At 38.9% G+C, this 19,577-nt stretch overlaps 1 protein-coding gene across 2 annotated transcripts in view; it reads right to left on the bottom strand.

Annotated features, from left to right (window-relative positions):
• The window catches only part of col27a1b (collagen, type XXVII, alpha 1b), a 141,321-nt gene that overhangs the window by 107,248 nt on the left and 14,496 nt on the right, over positions 1 to 19,577 (bottom strand). For both annotated transcript variants that reach the window (XM_049470480.1, XM_022667443.2), the window contains exons 3-4: positions 17,852 to 19,167; positions 6,532 to 6,585 (exon numbers count right to left, since the gene is read on the bottom strand). In XM_049470480.1, coding sequence (XP_049326437.1) covers positions 6,532 to 6,585; positions 17,852 to 19,167 — 1,370 coding nt within the window. The remainder of the gene's footprint in view (positions 1 to 6,531; positions 6,586 to 17,851; positions 19,168 to 19,577) is intronic.

The following is a 19,577-nucleotide window of genomic DNA, read 5'->3' as shown; positions in this document are numbered from 1 at the left end:
AACTTTATGCCACTCCTGGTGCACAAATTCAAGCAGTTCAGCTTGGTTTGATGGCTTGTGATCATCCATCTTCTTCCTCTTGATTATATTCCAGAGATCTTCAATTTGGTAAAATGAAAGAAACCTTTCATTTTTAAGTGGTCTCTTATTTTTTATATACTGTATATCCCACAGGTAACTGCAGCATCCTTTAGCTTCCGTAGGACAGGGCAAGCTTCCAAGTCATGGGACTTGATAATAGCCCGATGTCCCATAACTTTTGGTATCTGAATGTATAAAGATGAGGATCAGAAAACACACAAGTCTACGTCTTCAGACAAGGCAAACATGTATTTTCTAATCGATTCCATTTGGGGATGGACAAAAATAGCGCAATTGACTTTTTGTTGCCAAACAACTACTTGAAAAAAAAGAGGAAATTTTCCACTCTGTTCTTTTTGTGAGTACAAAACATCTTTCCCCTCACAGTAATTTCCACTGCCAATAGCCAGTTTTTAAGATAGCACTGGTCTGTTCTGGCTGGTGGAGGACTTCCAAAATCTTGCAGAGGCTCCAGAATCACAAATACAGGGAGAAGAGGCCAGATCTCCACTGAAGCTCTTTCTACAGACTTTTACAGGGGTGACATGGTGTTGAGCTCGATTCTTTACAAGCTGCTGAGAACAGACAAGCCACATGACCCAGAAAAGCGAATCATGGCTTCAGCCACATCGCGAAGCACTTCTGTTTATAGTTTTTTTCGACTCGTTTATGCTCGTTCAGGCTGGGAGGACGTAATAGGAAAAAAATATATCTATAAACATTAACAATATATCCAACATATGGAGTGCTGGCGAGAGGACGTAATACAGAACAATGGCAGAAGAGTGGTAGAACTTCTTTTTTCCACCACAGTGATTTATGGGCAGTTTTCTCGAACTGACCGTGCCAAAATGACAGAGCACAAAGCTTTGGTTGTCCATTGGTTTTTCTAAGTGCTTTTGGGTTTGAGGTTTTAAGAGCGGTCAGAGGAAGACAGAGCGCCTTGCCGCACTCATACAGTGCCTTTGCTTTTCTCTTAAAGCTCGTAAACTCTCAGTCCACAAGGAGAAAAAAAACAGCAAATCTGACCATAAAAATGATATGCTGACACAGCGTAGGAAAATATCACCATTCAGGAGGAATCAGCTTCTGCCAAGGACTAAAATTCTCATTTCGAGTAATGTTTTTACAAGCCGCTCATCTTTTTTTCTGCTTTTTTCTGCTTTTTTTTCTTAACAGACGTCACACGTGCACGCATAGCTGTGACAGATCAGGTCCCACGAGCCACACTGGCTTAGACTACTGACCCTGAGTTGTCCCGATAGGAACATTCCCATTAGGAAAGCCTTGACAATGGACTATATCTTGTTAAAGTGACAGAACATAGTTTTTATATAATGCAGAATAATGTCAATAAATTGCTAGAATAAAAAAATTGGAAAAAAATAGATCTGGAAAAAATTAAGAGAGCACTTAAGTTTCTGAATCAGTTTCTCTGATTTTGCTATTTATAGGTTTATGTATGAGTTAAATGAACATTGTTGTTTTATTCCATAAACTATAGACAATATTTCTCCCAAACTCCCAATATTTGGTGGAGTAACCCTGTTTTTTAATCACAGTTTTCATGCTTATTGGCATGTTCTTCTCCACCAGTCTTACACACTGCTTTTGGATAATTGTATGCCTTTACTCCTGGTGCAACAATTCAAGCAGTTCAGCTTGGTTTGATGGCTTGTGAGCATCCATCTTCCTCTTGATTATATTCCAGAGGTTTACAATTTGGTAAAATCAAAGAAACTCATGATTTTTAAGTGGTTTCTTAATTTTTTTAGAGCTGTATATATTTTTCCTTCTGTTCATTTATGAAATACTGTTTACAGTCTTTAAAGCAATAATGTTCAGCAAACAAACGTACCAGACCAGACTCCAGATATTTTTTTAATAAATATATAATATGAATATTTTGTTTCCTATCATCTTATGAACACTATTGATTTCAATTTGAAAGAAAAATAAGAAACATCTTAAGGACTGCTGCTTTAAATGCAAAGAAACATTAATAAATTGTGAACTAATGAGAAAAGCAAAAAAAGCAGCATTTGCCATATTTAGGTCCCAATGTGGATATTCTAAATGTTTGTAAACACCTCTGTCGAGTGTCTGAGTTATCTGACTTGATTTCTCAGGGTCTAAACATTTTACAGGCCGTGCTGGCAGCCTCTACTGAGGATTGGTCATTCATTTACTCAATGAACTTCCCATTTCCGCTGAACCAGGACCAGATGCTTTACCAGGTTCGCCCAGCAAAGGGAACACCAACAGTGCACTCAAACCAGCAGCGATCGCCATCAGCTCCCAGAGGAACACTTCCTTTTACCGTGGTACCAAGGTCAAATGTCAAGTGTCAGACAGGCGACAGGTCCCAACGGCATCATTTCCCCCTCACCTCTGTCAAACCTGACGTTGTGCACACTGTGTCATTAGCAGAACACAAACACACTCACAGCTTTTACTGCTTTCAGTATTTGTGCAACCCTTTCTTCTCCATTTCCAATGTGGCATGCAATCGCGTCCAAAACAACAGCCCTAATTCATTAGCTGCTTTTGTAACCAAGAGCCTACGAAATTAACAACATCCACGTGAACTCTCAGAGAGAGAGAGTGCTTCATTCAAACAAACTGTGCTTTCAATTAAAGTGCCCTAAATCAATCGCCAAGGTGCCGCCATGTGCGTATGATCTACATAAATGCAGAATTGAAGCTCAAATTGATCTCCAAATTCCAAAACACATACAGAGACTAATAAACGGAGAATTAATTTATTTGTTCTAAATTAAAGAGATCATTGCTACAGCTTTTCACTGATTAAATAAATTAGCTCCAAATGGCAAAAATATATATTTTTATACAGTATACTGATTCAAGATTGAGTTATTTTTAAATTCCCTTAAAAAGGCAGCATTATGTGAGAAGTGGCATTTCTTGCACCTGGGCACCTCTACAGATTAAGCCACCTTATTGTATGAAATACATGAAATACTATAAATAATGATATATACAGCCGCTACTATAGAGAATTAGCTACTCTGGACACACAGTAAAATCTTTGTTGTTTGTAAAAAAAAAATGTGTCTCAGTTTTGTGCTGTATTTAGGTCTGCTTTAGCCGTTACACTAACTTTTTGAGGAGTCTGAAAACATAGATGGGTGGAAAGATTTTCAAATACACTGATCAGGTTGAAGACAAAACTAACATAGCACAAAAAGTATGGAAATTTGTGTTTGGTAGATTATTTCATTGTTAAAACAATGCTTCATTGCAATAAATATTATACCTATGGAAAGGCTGTTAATTTCTCTTTTAAATGGAGCCACATTTGTAAGAAATATAATTTTTGGGATGAGCAGTAGAGTTGAGTATGTGCTGAGGTTGCGCCAATGAACAATTTGGCAAACCCTCTCTGACAATGGCAAAAAGCTTATTCTTTTTTTGACTTGTTTAGTGTTTGAGGATCTTCTTGGGACGCACACTACACAGCCTGTCTCTGACATCCCCCGTTATTTGGAACTTGACCTTAAGTTTGGAGAAACTGGTACCAGGGCTCATTCCAAATAATGTCCCAACTGGTTTTGTGGAACACCAGCTTGAATTTGCCCATATCCAGACTATTCAAACTCGGCATAAAGGTTCTTGGAGCAGCAGACACCTACTGACCACTATAGCAGTACCTATACTCACAGGTACTGCCAACTGGGTCCCAATCAGAAGCCAATCAGGCAATGCGGCACCATTTAAAATGTATTCCAACAGTATAAGATTTATTGCCGAGCAGCATTTTCTTACTAGAGTTTAGATTCTCTGCCCAAACCCAACACGACCCGATAATTTCCCACCACTTTGCTCAGGCCGGGTTAGGTCAGTGCGTAGCCTTATTGTTGTATTTAATAAAAAAAATATTTGCTTGTTTAGAAAGTGTTTTATATTCTTAGATATAATTAATTATATTAGAGTAAATGGAGAGATCGTTAAATAATAGGTCTATGCTTCTTCAGTGTTGCAATGTTAATATACATCATTCTGAACAGATTTCTCTCATTCGAACAGCCCGAAAATGTTTTTTAAAAGCTCATTTTTACTTGCTAAAAAATATTCTTGTTTAAATCGGGCTCAGACTCACAAAAACAGAGTATGGGTCGGGTCGGGCGTAGGCAGAACGCTCAGGCCGGTTGTGCTGGATTTTTTGGACCCGATCCAAGCTCTAATTCTAAAAACACACATTTCCTTGCTTTTTGTGCTATATTCACATTTTTAAATTTCCAGATACATTTTACTGACTGCTATGACTGATATGAGAAGATATTCACAGTCATACTCATGGCTGTAAAATGTTCTCATAATAAAACTCAAGACAAATTTGTATATATTTAAAAAAAACAAGGGTCGTCAATATCAGCCAAAAACATCGATCAGACTCTTATTTATTTTGTCAACACTCATATTTAGGCCTTCAGAAATGTTCCACACAAAGTCAGAAACTACAATGAACAATACCCCAGTGCCTCCATATTAACCATCTAATGGCTTATAGTCATGGATCCCCAAAGCTGTTTGACCGGGTCCTTTGAGCAGCTAAAGAGCAGACGAACACCAGCAAGGCTGTAAATGCCTTTAATAAGACCACCACAAAGGCCTCTTTCTTCAGGTCTACAGATTGGGTTCCCACAGTGCCGCCCTCAGAGGCCCTGCTAAAGGGCAGCCTCACGGGCTGCAACAGGTATCTAATACACACCTTACCTTCAGACTTAACCAGGGAAGTCTCTTTCTCTGAATCAGAGAAATGTATGACCTTCTCTACTTTACATTAAAGAATAAGAAAACCACATGCCTAAGCATCATCTGTGGAGGACCATCGCATATTCAGATAATTCAGTATTCCAGATCTTTTTTTTTGGAAGAACTTTTTGTGAGCTACTGACGAATCCAAACATTTGTTAGCAAAACTTTGACCAAGGGTGTCCAAACTATGGTGGTATTTTTTGGAGCGGCCCGCGTGGTATTTTAGAAATAGAATGAAAGTTGGCCTGCTGTTAAGCAGGTTTTTATAATGTGAGATTCAAAGCTAAATATAAAAAAACTAAAAGCGGAGAGAGAGTGCTCAGTTGTAGCTCAGAAAAACAGGCCAAAGAGTCTAAAAGTGGAAAAGGTGCGTAGTTGTAGCGCAGAAAAACAGGCCAAAGAGTCTAAAAGCGGAGAGAGTGCTCTGTTGTAGTGCATAAAATGGGCCAAAGAGGCTAAAAGCGGATTATAGAGATATAGCTGCATAGCTGTAGAAGAAAGTGGAACTAGTACCTAGTTCCAAAAAAGTGTAATGATGACCCTGTACACTGTAAGATGCATTTGAAGACAGAATGAAACAGCATAATATCTAAATTGTTTGATTCCTTTGTTATTTTAAGAGTAAACAGAAGGAAAAGCAACATTTTAAACTGGTACATGCTTTACTGTCCAGACTTGAACAGCCAAGACATGAAATATCATGTGTATCGTTTGTTCATAATTAAATATCTTGAAATATCTTGTGTTCAAAATTAAATAAAAGTCAAGATAAATGTAGGACTTACACCTACACCTTTTCTAATTTGGGGTTGTAGATAAAGATATGAAGAACGGATCAGTTACAACAGATAAGACTGTGTCTTTTTACCCCTCTCTTATCTCATAAAACTACTATCCCTCCAGAAGTGTCTCCTCTACGATGGTCAAATTCAATATTAATTGGCATTCCTGGACTGAGGCCTTGGGAAAACAGCAATGGTTAAAGCAAAAGCAAGACTAAGGTCTTGTTAAAAAAAAAAAAAAAAAAAAAAAAAACACATGACTCATTTTCTGGAGAAATATCCACTGGCGTTTCTCAAGAAGAAACATGGGAGCATTTTGAGGGAGAAACTGCAACTCAAAAAAACTGGAATCATTATTAGCAGTTATTTATTGATTTAGGTCATCTTCTGCATCATAGTCTAGAGTTTCTGCAGGGGAATCTCCAAGGCAATAAAATAAGGTAACTTTTACCCCAAAAAGAAAATAAAAAGGCCATAATATCGGGTCTGTTTTTCTAATAGGCATAAAATATGTCTCTGTGAAACTATGACCATGTTTAACAATGTGCTCTCGAAAAGCCTGAGTCAGTTTTCCAAGAACACGGAACGGTTTCACAAACTCAGTAACGGCACTGGCCTTTGGGATTCACTAAGCGAGGTAAGCTGCTGTTGATTTTAGCTCGCGCTGTGTGAGGAACCACTTACACACTTTTAAAATGCCAACTTCACCACCTTTAAAATCTGCCTTGGCAAACGAACGCGAACCATCATCGCGGCCTGAGAAACACCGGGTCGACAAAACCGTTTACTTAATCGGAGTAATTAGTCGAAGCAGGCTGACGGAACAGTGAGAATATGCTCGCCCGGGGCAGGGCTGAGGAACACACAGCGGGAGTTCTTTAAGGCTTACCCGAGGCCCTCGCTTCCCTGGTAATCCTGGCTTGCCGGGGGGCCCTGGAGGTCCCTGAAACACAGAAAAAGAAAAAGCCACATTGTGAGGAGGAGTAAGACCATTTAGTGTTGTCTGTCTACCTGCTGACATTCAGTGAAGCCTCCAACATGGCTGTAATCCCTGTACTGGGATGAGGCCAGTGAACCACAGTCAGAGAGGAGTCGCTTTCAAAGTAGTCTGTGCTCTCTAGTGCTCTCTAAAAGCAACGCCATATAAGAACTATACTGTAAATTAGAATTTAAGAACCAACTAAGAACTTATAGTTTCCACAAAAGGAACAATTTTTAAATCTTTAAAGAATCTTTCAACATCTGCAAATTTGAAGGAACATCTTACCCTAAATCTTACAAAAATATTTAAGAATGTATACAGTTAAAGTATCTATACAACATTCACTTGATATATAGGTTCAATTCCAATCAAAGTCTTTTTCCAGAAGCAGAAGAAAGTGAAATTTAGGCTTTTCTGGAGTCAAACTCAAGAAGAACTTTGAACCTTAAGAATCTATTCATTTTCTTTTATGGCACATTTATTGATGAGATGCACCAGCGTGAAGAACCTTGCGAATGTTTAAAGAATGCTGAGAAAATCTAGTTTTAGACCTAGTGCTGCTAGCTAGTCAAGTGTTGCTACATGAATTTGATGGTTTTTAAATGTAAAGCTCATTATCTTGCTTGGTCAGGCTGATCATGGCTGTAGTCCACCTAAACCATCAAACTCAAACAAAAACATACCCTACGCTGGACAAGAACAAAACTAGTCAACCAGGGTTTCCAGCTTGACCAATGATTGTGGTTTCCAGACTACACAGTTGATTCGCAACATGTGGTCATACTCTACAAAGATCTTTCCACAGCAGGAACTCCAATATTATAAAGTCCACATAAAAATAAAGGTGCATTCAATCCAACAAACACTGAGGTACTGACAATTTGTAGGGCCATCATTTTGTAGAGCAATGATGCAGTTCAAACCAGCCCATGTACCAACCCATATTCAGCGTTAGTAAAAACCCAACAGTTATGAAACAGGCACATTTAAAACAGGCTTTTATAGCTCTATATTGTGCATTTCTTTGCTGGCACACAAGATACAGAAATTCTCTTCAGACAAAGTCACTGGTAGAATTAATACCCAGCTATAGTGGCAGCATGGGACTTCCTCTGTAGCCAATAAATTCAGCCCAAAATACTAAAGTTTTACTGAAGTCTGACTCATTTAACTGGCACCAAATCTCCACACTGACTCCAGGCGTAGGCACCCTTGTTAATTACTGGCATCATCTAGCTTTAAACCAATTACACACATGGATGAACTGAGCACCGAGGGGTCAGATTTAATAAGAGGTCAGCTTCCAAACACTGAACGGTCCTTTTGGTCTCAAGGCTGGTGTTTTGTCTTAATTTCCTCAATCAGAAATGATACAGTAAAGCAGAGAAGGATTAGTGAGTAAACGCAGCCCAGATACTGTAAAGCAGTTCATTGTGGAGTGATATGTATATGCTATATATGATGTATATGTTATATTAATTACTAGAATATCCTTATTGCAAATTTAACATGAAATATTATGTTACATCGGCCAATTGTAGTGGACATCCCAATCCCTTGTTTTTTTTAGCAAAAACACTCTAAAGAAATCAGAGAAAGCTTCTATATAATGAGTCTCAAAATCAGATTACTCTGAATAATTTTGTTCACATGTCTGTTGAATTACAACTGTTGAAATATTGAAGGTTAAATCCCTTAGTTAACGTCTTGGCATTAGTGAATAAAATGTGCTGTCCAGGACCTACAGTATCTCACAAAAGTGAGTACACCCCTAGTACACCTATCTTTTCATCTAGCCTATTTTTCTTACTATAAGGTGCACTTAAAATACTTTAATTTTCCCAAAAATCATCAGTGCTCCTTATAATCCGGTGCACCTTATGTATTAATTTTGACAGTCAGGTTGTGAGAAGCAGTACAGCCACTCCACTGAAGTACAGCTTTCGCTGTTCAGAGTTGAGCATGTCAGACTGTAGCCTGTGCGTTTACAGTGTTAAAACATGATACGCAGGATGAACTGCTAGCTATCTAAGTTTTTTTTTTTATTACACCACCACCAATGCTAGTGCACCTTAAAAATCTGGTGTGCCTTATAGTGCGAAAAATATGGTACTAAGAACATTTTCCCTTGTTCACAGTCAAGCATGGTGGAGGTAGCATCATGTTCTGGGTCTATGTGAGTCCTGCCAACATTGCGAGGTTGAATTCCAACACGCACTGTGACGTTTTGAAGCAGAGCATGTTCCTCTCCCAGAAAATGGGATGCATGGCAGTTTTCCAACACGATAACGACCAAAAACACAGAGAGCAGAGGGTAAAGGTGCTGGACTGGCCAAGTATGTAGACCCAAACCCAACTGAGCACCTTTGGGGCATCCTTAGATGGAAGAAGGGGAAGAATTGCAAGGTCTTTAACCCCCACCACATTTGTGATGTCATGATTAAGAAGTGAAAAAGGGTTCCAGGTACTGACCACCATGTGCAGCTCTGGATGAACTAAATGCCCAAGATTATTAAGGCAATGTGGGAAAATATTTGGTGGCTATAAAAAATGTTGACATTTTGGGCACAATTTGGTGATTTTTACTCCAAAAGAATTCTATTCTGGGACCTATGAAACTGATATTAAGTGTGACAGTAATGTAGCTATGAGTGATGGAACCTAAGCTACCTTACTGATTCTAAGAAGTTAAAGGCATACATGCAATGCTATTCTACAGACTATATCTTCTCATTTACTTGCACATTTCTCTTTAACACAAAACAAGTGCTATATAAATGAATGTTAGAGCAGGGCAAGCTAAAATCCCAGTTTAAAAACGTTTGGACTTGCTGTAGATTTGCTTAACAAGGTCTGTAGAGTTAGAGTGTGAGAGAGTGTATCTGTGAGAGAAAAAAAAAAGAGAGAGAGAGAGAGAGAGAGAGAGAGAGAGAATCTGAGAACAGCCCCTCTGAGCCCCCAACCTCTTCCACGTGGCACATTTCCTCTCTGGAGTAAAAGAAGAGTATTAAGAGATCTCGCTCTCTCCCCATAAAAGAACGCAGAGATTAGGACCGAAGGAAACAGAGCCTAGAGTAGCTGCTTCTTCTGAGAACTGCTCAGTGTGTGTGTGTGTGTGTGTGTGTGTGTGTGTGTGTGTGTGTGTGTGCGCGCGCATATGTCAGACATACTGATAAGGACATTGGCTGCTCGCTCTGCTGAACATGCTCACAGTTAGAACGGTATGTACGTGATGGGTAAGATGGGTTACAGAATCGTATACTGTGCTGTTAAAATATCAATGAATAGTCTGCTTCCTACTTTTCCACAGCATCAACATGCGTAAAGTGGCCACCCACGAATATCTAACAAAGGGGAAATCCTCACTATTGCATCATTAATTGATTGATCAACTGAATTTTCAACAACTCTAGCTAGATTTGAAACAATACATGTGTCAATGTTTGGTATAAAGTATATAAATAACTGGTTTTAACAAAATGTTGCGAAAGTATGTGTGTTAAACCCTGTACGGAAATACAGTAAGTAGAATATTACTCTCTGCAGCAGATAAACATAAACCTACTAGCTAACACTAAGCCTAATATCAGGTGTGGGATGGGTGGGTGGTTAAAGCCCCCCAGCATTGCCGAGCCCATGATATTGTAGAGCAGGAAAACTATTTTCTTTGGAATAAATGTTCTTCACCTTATTCTGTTAAGATAATTTGTTGAGAGGGCTCCAATTGATCCAGCCGAGTAAGCGCTGCCACTGTGATCACTTTACTCCGAGTGTGCTTTGATGCTACTCGGCAATGCTGCATCAGCAGCAGTTAAAAAATGATAATACAACATCCTGATGTACCTAATTCTTATGCTAACACAGTCAAATCCTCACATCTATGCTTCAAAATCAAGTACAAATGCTTCCCTAGACAGTAGAGACATTTACATTTACTATGTTTACAGAATACTAGTTGATGCACAACAATAACAGTATTATATGAGCTTTATTGGATAAATATTAGCTATAAAAAGGCCTTCTAGGACATGTGAACATTTCACAATGTGACAAATTGTGCATTAATATTTTTATTCACTTGGCATTACTTTATACAAGCATATCTGTCTTTCAATAACTTTCAATAAAAAGTAATAAAAGAGTAAATCATCCAAAAGGTGAATATTTGTATAGATACTGTGGGACTAGGACTCCCTGGTGCATCCCTGGTAGAGAGCCCCACATTTTCACTATTCTTTCAACTTAAAAATGCTCTCTTTTACAGAAACTCTCCTTTTTGGTCTTTTTGGCACATTTTCCACTGTAGATTCTGTAGCCAATCAAAGGTGGTTCTTCCCCCAAAATAACTCTTTACAGTCATTATTTCTAACACTTTGCTGGATTAACCAAGCCTGCATAAGGCTCTAACTGCTCTCAGTACAGCAATAATACTATTCTATCCAGTGCTAAGCTTAACATAATAGCAGAGTAAGCTGTTACAGCAGCACACATCACACTTACTGTTACACGTTCCTATAAAAGTCACATTTATTTTTACGAGGGATTCACAGCTGCAGGGGCAGCCAGAGTCAATGTTCAGAGTAGAAAGTGTAACAAATGTAAGAAAATATAGAGGGTTAAGCTGTACAGCATCAGGTGGTCATCATGGCCCACAAAGCTTTCTGAACCTCTGCCCAATGATCTAATAGATTTAACAATGGGAAAATGAGCGTAAGCAGTCTATAGCCAAAAACTCTCCCGGCCAGCTTTGCCCATTTTTCAAAGGATTACATAAACGGGCAGAGAACCAAGACCACCAGACACACCGGTGATGACACTGCTGCACTTTCCATCTATTTTCATCCATTCCAGATATGTTTTCTTCTAAAATTCATGATTAATGGAGGTATTAAGGTCTGAATGAGTAAACTAAATTAAATAAATACACTGTAAAAAATGATTTTTTGACTTTGTAAATACAACAAGGACAATTAAAGTAATTTCTACATGAAAACATCAATTCTGAGAATTACTCAAAAATGTAATGTATAATTCAGTGTAATACTTGGAGTTTCTGCGTAATTGTGTGTCTTCCCATTTAGTTAAATACATTCAGTAAATTTAACTGTAGTAACTGTAGTAAAAATTACTGAAATGTTGTCATCATTACATTAACTAAAGAAATTCAAGTAAAATGTTGCCAAAAGAACGCTCGTGTGACGTCAGACGTTAGACACGCCCCAACTTAATGCGGGGCGCTAGAGTGTGGCTCTGGGATAACAGGTACTGCCTGTCAGATGATTGCTGAACGCGTCTTTCTTCATCCTTTTATCCAGGTGGGAAATAAGTAAATGTTGAAGTGTATAATGTGATATGGGTATAAGAGTGTTGATATGGGTATAAGTGTGTTGTGTGTAATATGAGCCGCCCCGGTATCGTGTTAGCGTTAGCTACCGCGGCTAATTAACTCGGCGCCTGGCCACCGCTATTGTTTGCTAATTTCTCCGGATAGCATTTAGCTAACCCCCCAGCTTTATGACAAAGTGCCCTAGTCTATTCTCCCGCTAGCATTAGCTACCTCCTCTCAGTTACCATGAGGCTAGCCATGTTTACTGTGTATTATATGACTCCCGTTAGCATTTGCTAACTCCTCAGTTACCACGAGGCTAGCCGAGCTTACTGTGTAGTCTATGGCCCTCACTAGCATTAACTGCTTGCCTCAGTTACCACGAGGCTAGCCGAGCTTACTGTGTAGTCTATGGCCCTCACTAGAATTAGCTACTTGGCTCAGTTACCACGAGGCTAGCCGAGCTAGTATATGGCCCTCACTAGCATTAGCTACTTGGCTCAGTTACCACGAGGCTAGCCGAGCTTACTGTGTAGTATATGGCCCTCACTAGCATTAACTGCTTGCCTCAGTTACCACGAGGCTAGCCGAGCTTACTGTGTAGTATATGGCCCTCACTAGCATTAACTGCTTGCCTCAGTTACCACGAGGCTAGCCGAGCTTACTGTGTAGTCTATGGCCCTCACTAGAATTAGCTACTTGGCTCAGTTACCACGAGGCTAGCCGAGCTTACTGTGTAGTATATGGCCCTCACTAGAATTAGCTACTTGGCTCAGTTACCACGAGGCTAGCCGAGCTTACTGTGTAGTATATGGCCCTCACTAGCATTAGCTACTTGCCTCAGTAACTATGCCCTTGGCCAGCGCTTTTCCGCGGGGGTTTCACCTTTTGCCTCAGTAATTACTTGTGTGCGTGTGTGTGTGTGTGTGTGTGCGCGCATGTGCGTTTGTGCACCAGAAATATAATTTTACAAGTTTTTTATTTTTATTTTTTACCCTAGGTGTCCCACCATGAGGTGGCTGTGTAAACGTTGTAGCTTTGCCTCAAATAAAAGGGTTGATATTTTCAAGCACTACTGTGTGTTTTGTGTTTAAAAATAAAATTATATTTTGTGGATATTGTGTGTCTTCATTTTTCAGGGAGGTGTTTTAAGCAGTGCCCATTATTAACAAAATACTTGGAGTTTTTAGTGTAATATGTGTACTAGTTTTTTACCAGAAATTTTAATCAAAATGTAACTAAGTAAAAAAATACTTGCTTTCAGTGGTAAATATTACTTTGGTATTACTAATAAAAACTGTAAGGAGATGCAAGTAAATTTTACTTAAAAAAATGCTATGTTAAATTTACTTAGTATTTCTGTGTGTAAAACGTGTACAAGGTTTTTACTAGTAATTTTTAATCAAAATATAACTAAGTAAAAAATACTTGCTTTCAGTAGTAAATTTTACTTTGGTATTACTAATAAAAACTGTAAGGAGATGCAAGTAAATTTTACTTAAAAAAATGCTATGTTAAATTTACTTAGTATTTCTGTGTGTAAAACGTGTACAAGGTTTTTACTAGTAATTTTTAATCAAAATATAACTAAGTAAAAAATACTTGCTTTCAGTAGTAAATTTTACTTTGGTATTACTAATAAAAACTGTAAGGAGATGCAAGTAAATTTTACTTAAAAAAATGCTATGTTAAATTTACTTAGTATTTCTGTGTGTAAAACGTGTACAAGGTTTTTTTAAGTAAATCCTACTCCACATTTTTTTCAGTGTAAGCAATTAATTACATCTTACCCACACTGTACATTAGGGGTTTGCCATATCGTATTGTATGTGAAAATATCATAAACATTTTTGAATATCGGAAACGACCCACCCCTAATAATCACATCAGGTTACTACTTTTTTCTTTTTTTTTTTTTTTTACTGTTTTTAGCAAAAGAAAAATTCACACTGTTCTCATTTCCCATAATATATCTACTAGAGACAGATTATCTCTGTGCAGTATAATTTATTTTACTTTAATCCTGGATATATGGAGATATTTGGAGTGCATTATTATTAGTATCATGGCATTCTGGCTTATTTACTTCTGTTACAAATCTGATAAAATGGTTAGTATTTTTTAATCTAAGTTAGGGGTGTGCCAGATCATATCATATTTTATAACATTAGTGCAGTAGTGTATTACTGTTTTTTTATTTTTGTTCTGTGTGTTGTCATATTGCCAAGGGTATCGTTATCGCAAAAATATCATGACATATCGTGATATTTTAGGGCCATATCGCCCACCCCTACTGTACATTCTGATTGGACTAGGACTCTGCATCCATGGTACAGAGCCTTATCTTTTCACTTTTCTTTCAACTTAAAAAGACTCTCATTTACAGAAACTTTTTGGCACATTTTCCACTGTAGGTTTTGTAGCCAATCAAAGGTGGTTCTTCCCTCAAAATAACTCTTTACAGTCATCATTACTTTTAACACTATGCTGGATTACAGATGGTATTCACCAAGCCTACATAAGGCTCTAACTGCTCTCGGTACAGCAACATGGCCTTAATTTCCATCCAATTTAATGCCATGCTTTTAATCCAGATATGTTTTCTACTAAAATCCATGATTAATGGAGTTATTAAAGTCCAAATTACTATTAAAGTAAACAAAATTAAAAGAACAAGCAATTAATTACATCTTATCTACAAATACAGAGCAAGTAATAAATGCAGACTCTCTACTAAAGTCTAGAGACTACATTTCCCATGATACCCCATATTTCCCATTTCTCACACTTTGGTTTGTACACAACTTTGCAAAGTATTGCCAACACACTTGTCATTGCAGACTGAGCATTCCCTGCCTGTTCAATCAGTCTGTCAGCACTTTTGCTTTGGTTGCAAGATCTTTCTGTATTCATCTTCTGGTTCTGACTCTAGCTTATGTTTCACAGTTTCGTCTCTGCCTTGCCCTCTGCCTGCTTTGTTTAGTGGGTGTGGTTTGTAAACTAAAACAGCTGATCAATGACATGCAGTCACAAAATTACAAGCTCTACAAGACCAGGAGGAACCCGCCACAAGTCTGTCTACTCTCAGAAACACATTTTTTGTTATGTTAATACAAAGCAGAACTGATACAAACCAGCACATGACAGTTTTTTTTGTTCTTCCATAATGAATGTTTATCCAAATGTTACTTTGTGTTTTCACTGTAAATCAGTGCACAGAAAACTTTCCCCTATTTGTTTTATGAACAAAGGTCTGCATTGTACTAAAAAACAACTCCTGTCATGTGAAGCATGGTGGTGGATGCATCATGTTTTCTGGTTGTGCACTATTGCATGAGTGGAAGGAAGGAATGTATTCCTCAAAATCAACAAATCCTAGATCTAAATGTAAAGGTCTAATCGTCTGTTATAAAAGGGTAAAAAAAGGCTAAAAAGACAAAAGTAAGAAACGTTTCAACTACAAGAAGAGTTGAAGAGTTTTAGTTGGCTAAAAAAAGCGTTTGTAAGTACTGACTATGTAGGACCTCCGAATTATTGCACAGATCACATCAATGATTCTGATATTTAATGACAACATTGTGTTCTACTCAGCATTTAATCCAATTCAGAAAAGGAAAATATCAAAGTCAGAGCACACCATAGCGGCTGAGAACACATGGTCACAGCCAACAACTCACATTAAACAGGTTCTTGAAAATAAGCAAAGTGCAAAGTCTGCCATCTGGCTACCATAAGACACAGTGTGGGGTAGGAAAAAATGATCTACATAGCACTGTCAATGGTCTGCTGCTAGCTGAATTTACCTTGTTTTAGTTTTGAAAGCTGTTTCAATATTTTGCACTGTCAGAAAAACTCAATATTTGAACACTGAAGTCTGTTTTCAGGGGTAACGACCACAACAGGTGTTCTTTATCTAAACGCTCATTTTATGAGCATAAAGGGAGAAACCCCACAGCGCTAAGTAAGTTTTAGGTTAGAAATCTCCTTTTCATCTGCTGCTCTTTTCCTGTCACCAACACCACATAACTAGGATTGTTAAAGTTAATCAGTAACGCGTTGTTACTATTTTTTTAACGCAATTTAATTACGCCACTATGTTTACTCCTACTGCTATAAACTATAATGCACAGTTTAATCTAATATATAAGCCAGATAAAATACTGCTATGAAATAACATTGTCTCTGCTGCTCCATGCTGTTTACACATGCAGTGATGTGCAGCATTCGCTGCTCACATCTTTCAGCATCCTGTGTTAAAGCAGCTTCACACTGCACAGATATATGCAGTGAAACACAGAATATTCTCGGTGTATTTAATTTCTTGCTTTCGATCCAGACAGCTCTGTCCAATCAGAGGAGAGTATGTGCACGCATAATTTAATGGTGCGCATTTTCGTGCGTTCAGGTTTATGCCTGTGTGAAACCAGACCAAACAAAGGGTGAAAACACTCCAAGTAAACAAACTCATCAACTGATCCGGACCATAGAAACCAACTACAGGTATGAAAACACCCTTTTATATTTAGCAAATTAACTTGGTTTTATCTCCCCTCAAATGTACAAGTATACACTAGTATTTTAATTACCACCACTAATATAAATCTAACTGCATTTTACATTTCTTACATTCATTCTTTTATTCACATTTAAATATCCACTATAAAAACTTGTATCTTAAGAACAAGAATAATTAATCACAGGTAATCACCAAATATTAAAAATAAAAACATATAAATACATAAAAATTCTACCCATTCACTTTTCTTCTGAAAACATGGACTAACTGTCTCTACTGTCCAGGGGAAGTTTTTCTGTAGATTTTGGAGCATTGCTCTGAGCATTTGATTTTTAATCGTCTATTTAATCTGCTCCACAGAATCCTTTCCTATTGGTAATTCTTCTCTACATGGACTACACAAGCTGTGTGTTTGCAATTTAAAGTAACAAAATACAGTAATTAGAAAGAATATCTACAAACATCTGAACATATGGTGTAATAAACATCACAGATGGCTGAAATATACCATTATAGTACTGCTAGCTGGTTTATTAAAGCCATAGGGGACCTTTTAATTATGTAAATCTGGATATTTAAAAGTATTTTATTTAAATATCTTCTCAAAATCAATATACCCCTGGCCAATCACAATGCAAACATGGTTCTGCCCTCTCTTTGAGTCAGAGCAACCTGCATAGCTAAAACTAAACCTGGAGATCTAAAGCTACACCAGGACCAGAACAGCACGTGCCTTGTGTGTCCTGCCTCACAAAAGTCCCGATGAACAATTTTTTTCCCAACTTGTAATGCCAATTACCCCACCCACTCGTTAGGAGCCCTCTATTACTAGTAATACCCGCAACACTAAGAGGAAAAAAGCTAGCATGTGCCTCCTCTGACATACAGAGCAAGCTATTTTTTATTTTTGAACTGAGTAGATGGTGCACTCTTGAGGAAAGTGCCTTCACCCTGCTCTAAAACATCAGTTAACAGACCCCTGTGCTGACCAACATCCCACTAGACATTAGCATATACCGACCCAGAGAAAACAAGGCCAATTGTGCCCTCTCTGACTCTGGTTGCTGATGGCTGACCAGTGATCCTCAGGTAATAATGCCATACTTAAACTGTGCTGAAAGCTTCACTTAAAACCTTAAACTTAAAACCTTTGCTTTCAAACATTTTAAGCTGCTTCCCTTTCCTTTACCTCTGACCCTGCCTCAATACTACCCCATTCACTGTAATCTCCCTCAGTCGCTCTGAAGAATCTATCACCTGCACGCCAATCCTCCTGCACGGACATTCAAAGAATGATGAAGGCTGTCTACGTGCCAGACTATTTCCAACCCGATCGCTAGAAAGGAAACATGTCTTTACTGCAGACGTTAATCAAAATGTCTTACTGGTATTCCTGGTTCTCCTTTCAATCCAGGTAGCCCAACTAGGAGGGAAAACTGGGTCGGCTCCAGGTCAAAGGTCTGAAAACCGTCAGTGGCTGCAGGGGTAACTGAGACAAAAGAAGAGGGCTCGGGAGTCGCAAAGGTGGTCACATCTGGCACAGATCTCTTGACAGCTAAGGTGGTCAGCTGCCTCTTTGAGGAAGGCAAAAGGCTATAAGTGCTGGAGGGTCTCGGTTTTATGGTTGTAGAAGGTGGAACACTTGGCGTTGGCTTTTGTGTGGTTGGCCTCTCTGTTAACGATATGCTGATCCCTTTGGATTTTGGGAATTTGGTAGTTCCTACATGGATGGTCTTCTTGGGGCTGCTTGGTTGAGTAGGTTTGAGGAGGGTTGATGATCCACTGGTTTTAAGGGGGGCAGCAATGGTTGGAGTTTTGGCCTGGACTGGAAGTTGCAGAGTTGGTTTGGCTGTCCTTGGAGGTACCGTTCCTTGGGTGGCAACAGACAGGAGTTGAGATTTGGACGTTGGCAGGGTAGAAGAGTTAAGACCTCCAGAGTTTACAGGGTTAATCCGTGTCTTACCTTGGGTTAGCGACAGACTAGGGGTAAAGCCTTTGTTGACTAGCTGGGTTACGGCACTGGGAGTCCGAAAGGTGACCGAGATGTTAGGATCCAGGGGTAACAGCGGCAAAATGGGCGGAAGGTTTGGTCGATAGGTGTCTGCTTCCCTGCACTGTTTTTTAATGTACGTACAATAGTTGTGAGCTGCCTTGGCAGAAGGATGAATGTCAAACTGGCAGATGGCTCCTTCAAACTGCACAGAGTTGTGGCTCATTTTGCCCAGAAGAAAGGAGCCTTCTGGTTCCAAGTCCAGAGTCTCTTCATTTTTTAAATGCAAATTTGCATGTACACTTGTCTTCCCACAAGAAGTATATAAAGTAACCCGTTGAGGTTGGAAGTCCAGAGCCAGGTTATGCCACTGGCCATTGTGGACGTCATAATCAAAATATACAGAGTTCTTTTGGCCCACATGGACTACGATTTTCCCAGGGATGAACTGCACCCCAAGCTGCAGTCTCTTCCTCTTCGACACGACCGTAAAGAGGAAGGCGTTGTTGACGCGATGTGAGCATACGCTGAGAACGAGCGAAAACTCCGCACTCAGTGATACCGGCAATACGGTGCTCACGGGCACTTCAATTCGCGCCCTCTGAGTCAGGATGACTCCTGATTTGAAGGGAATGACGCCCTGTGGAGTAGAGCGTGTCCCTGTGGAAGGTTTCTTCCCAACCAGGCCCAGCTTCTGGAGGATATCCACATCTGAAAAAGAGCAGAGCAGAGGGAGCCAGACATTACATAAATGAACAGAAAGATTTATATAGCATAACATTCTCCCAACTGAACCATAGTTTTCTCTCAGGATAAATCTAAAGGCTCACAGCTGCACCCAACATATAAGAACCTTTGTCTTTGCCTTTGTAGATTTCCAGCAAAAAGTCTGGGTTTTTTAAGGTCCATTCTCTTTTAAGGCACCCCAGTTCTGGAATAACCTTAACAGTCAATGTTCTAACACATTTCCCAATCTTCAAACCAAGCCTGAAAACAAATCTGTTTATTTAAGCTTTTGATAAATCATGCTTCCTCCTAGATAAGGTTGCAAATCCAATGAGTCATGGATATAAAGGTTTGTGATGAATTGGGATGCTGGTCCAGTTGTCCCACTCCCACAG

This window comes from Astyanax mexicanus, chromosome 22 (assembly GCF_023375975.1).
Source record: "Astyanax mexicanus isolate ESR-SI-001 chromosome 22, AstMex3_surface, whole genome shotgun sequence".
NCBI lineage: Eukaryota > Metazoa > Chordata > Actinopteri > Characiformes > Acestrorhamphidae > Astyanax > Astyanax mexicanus.
Note: the sequence above shows the minus strand (reverse complement) of the source record. Positions and strands in the feature narration are given on the sequence as shown.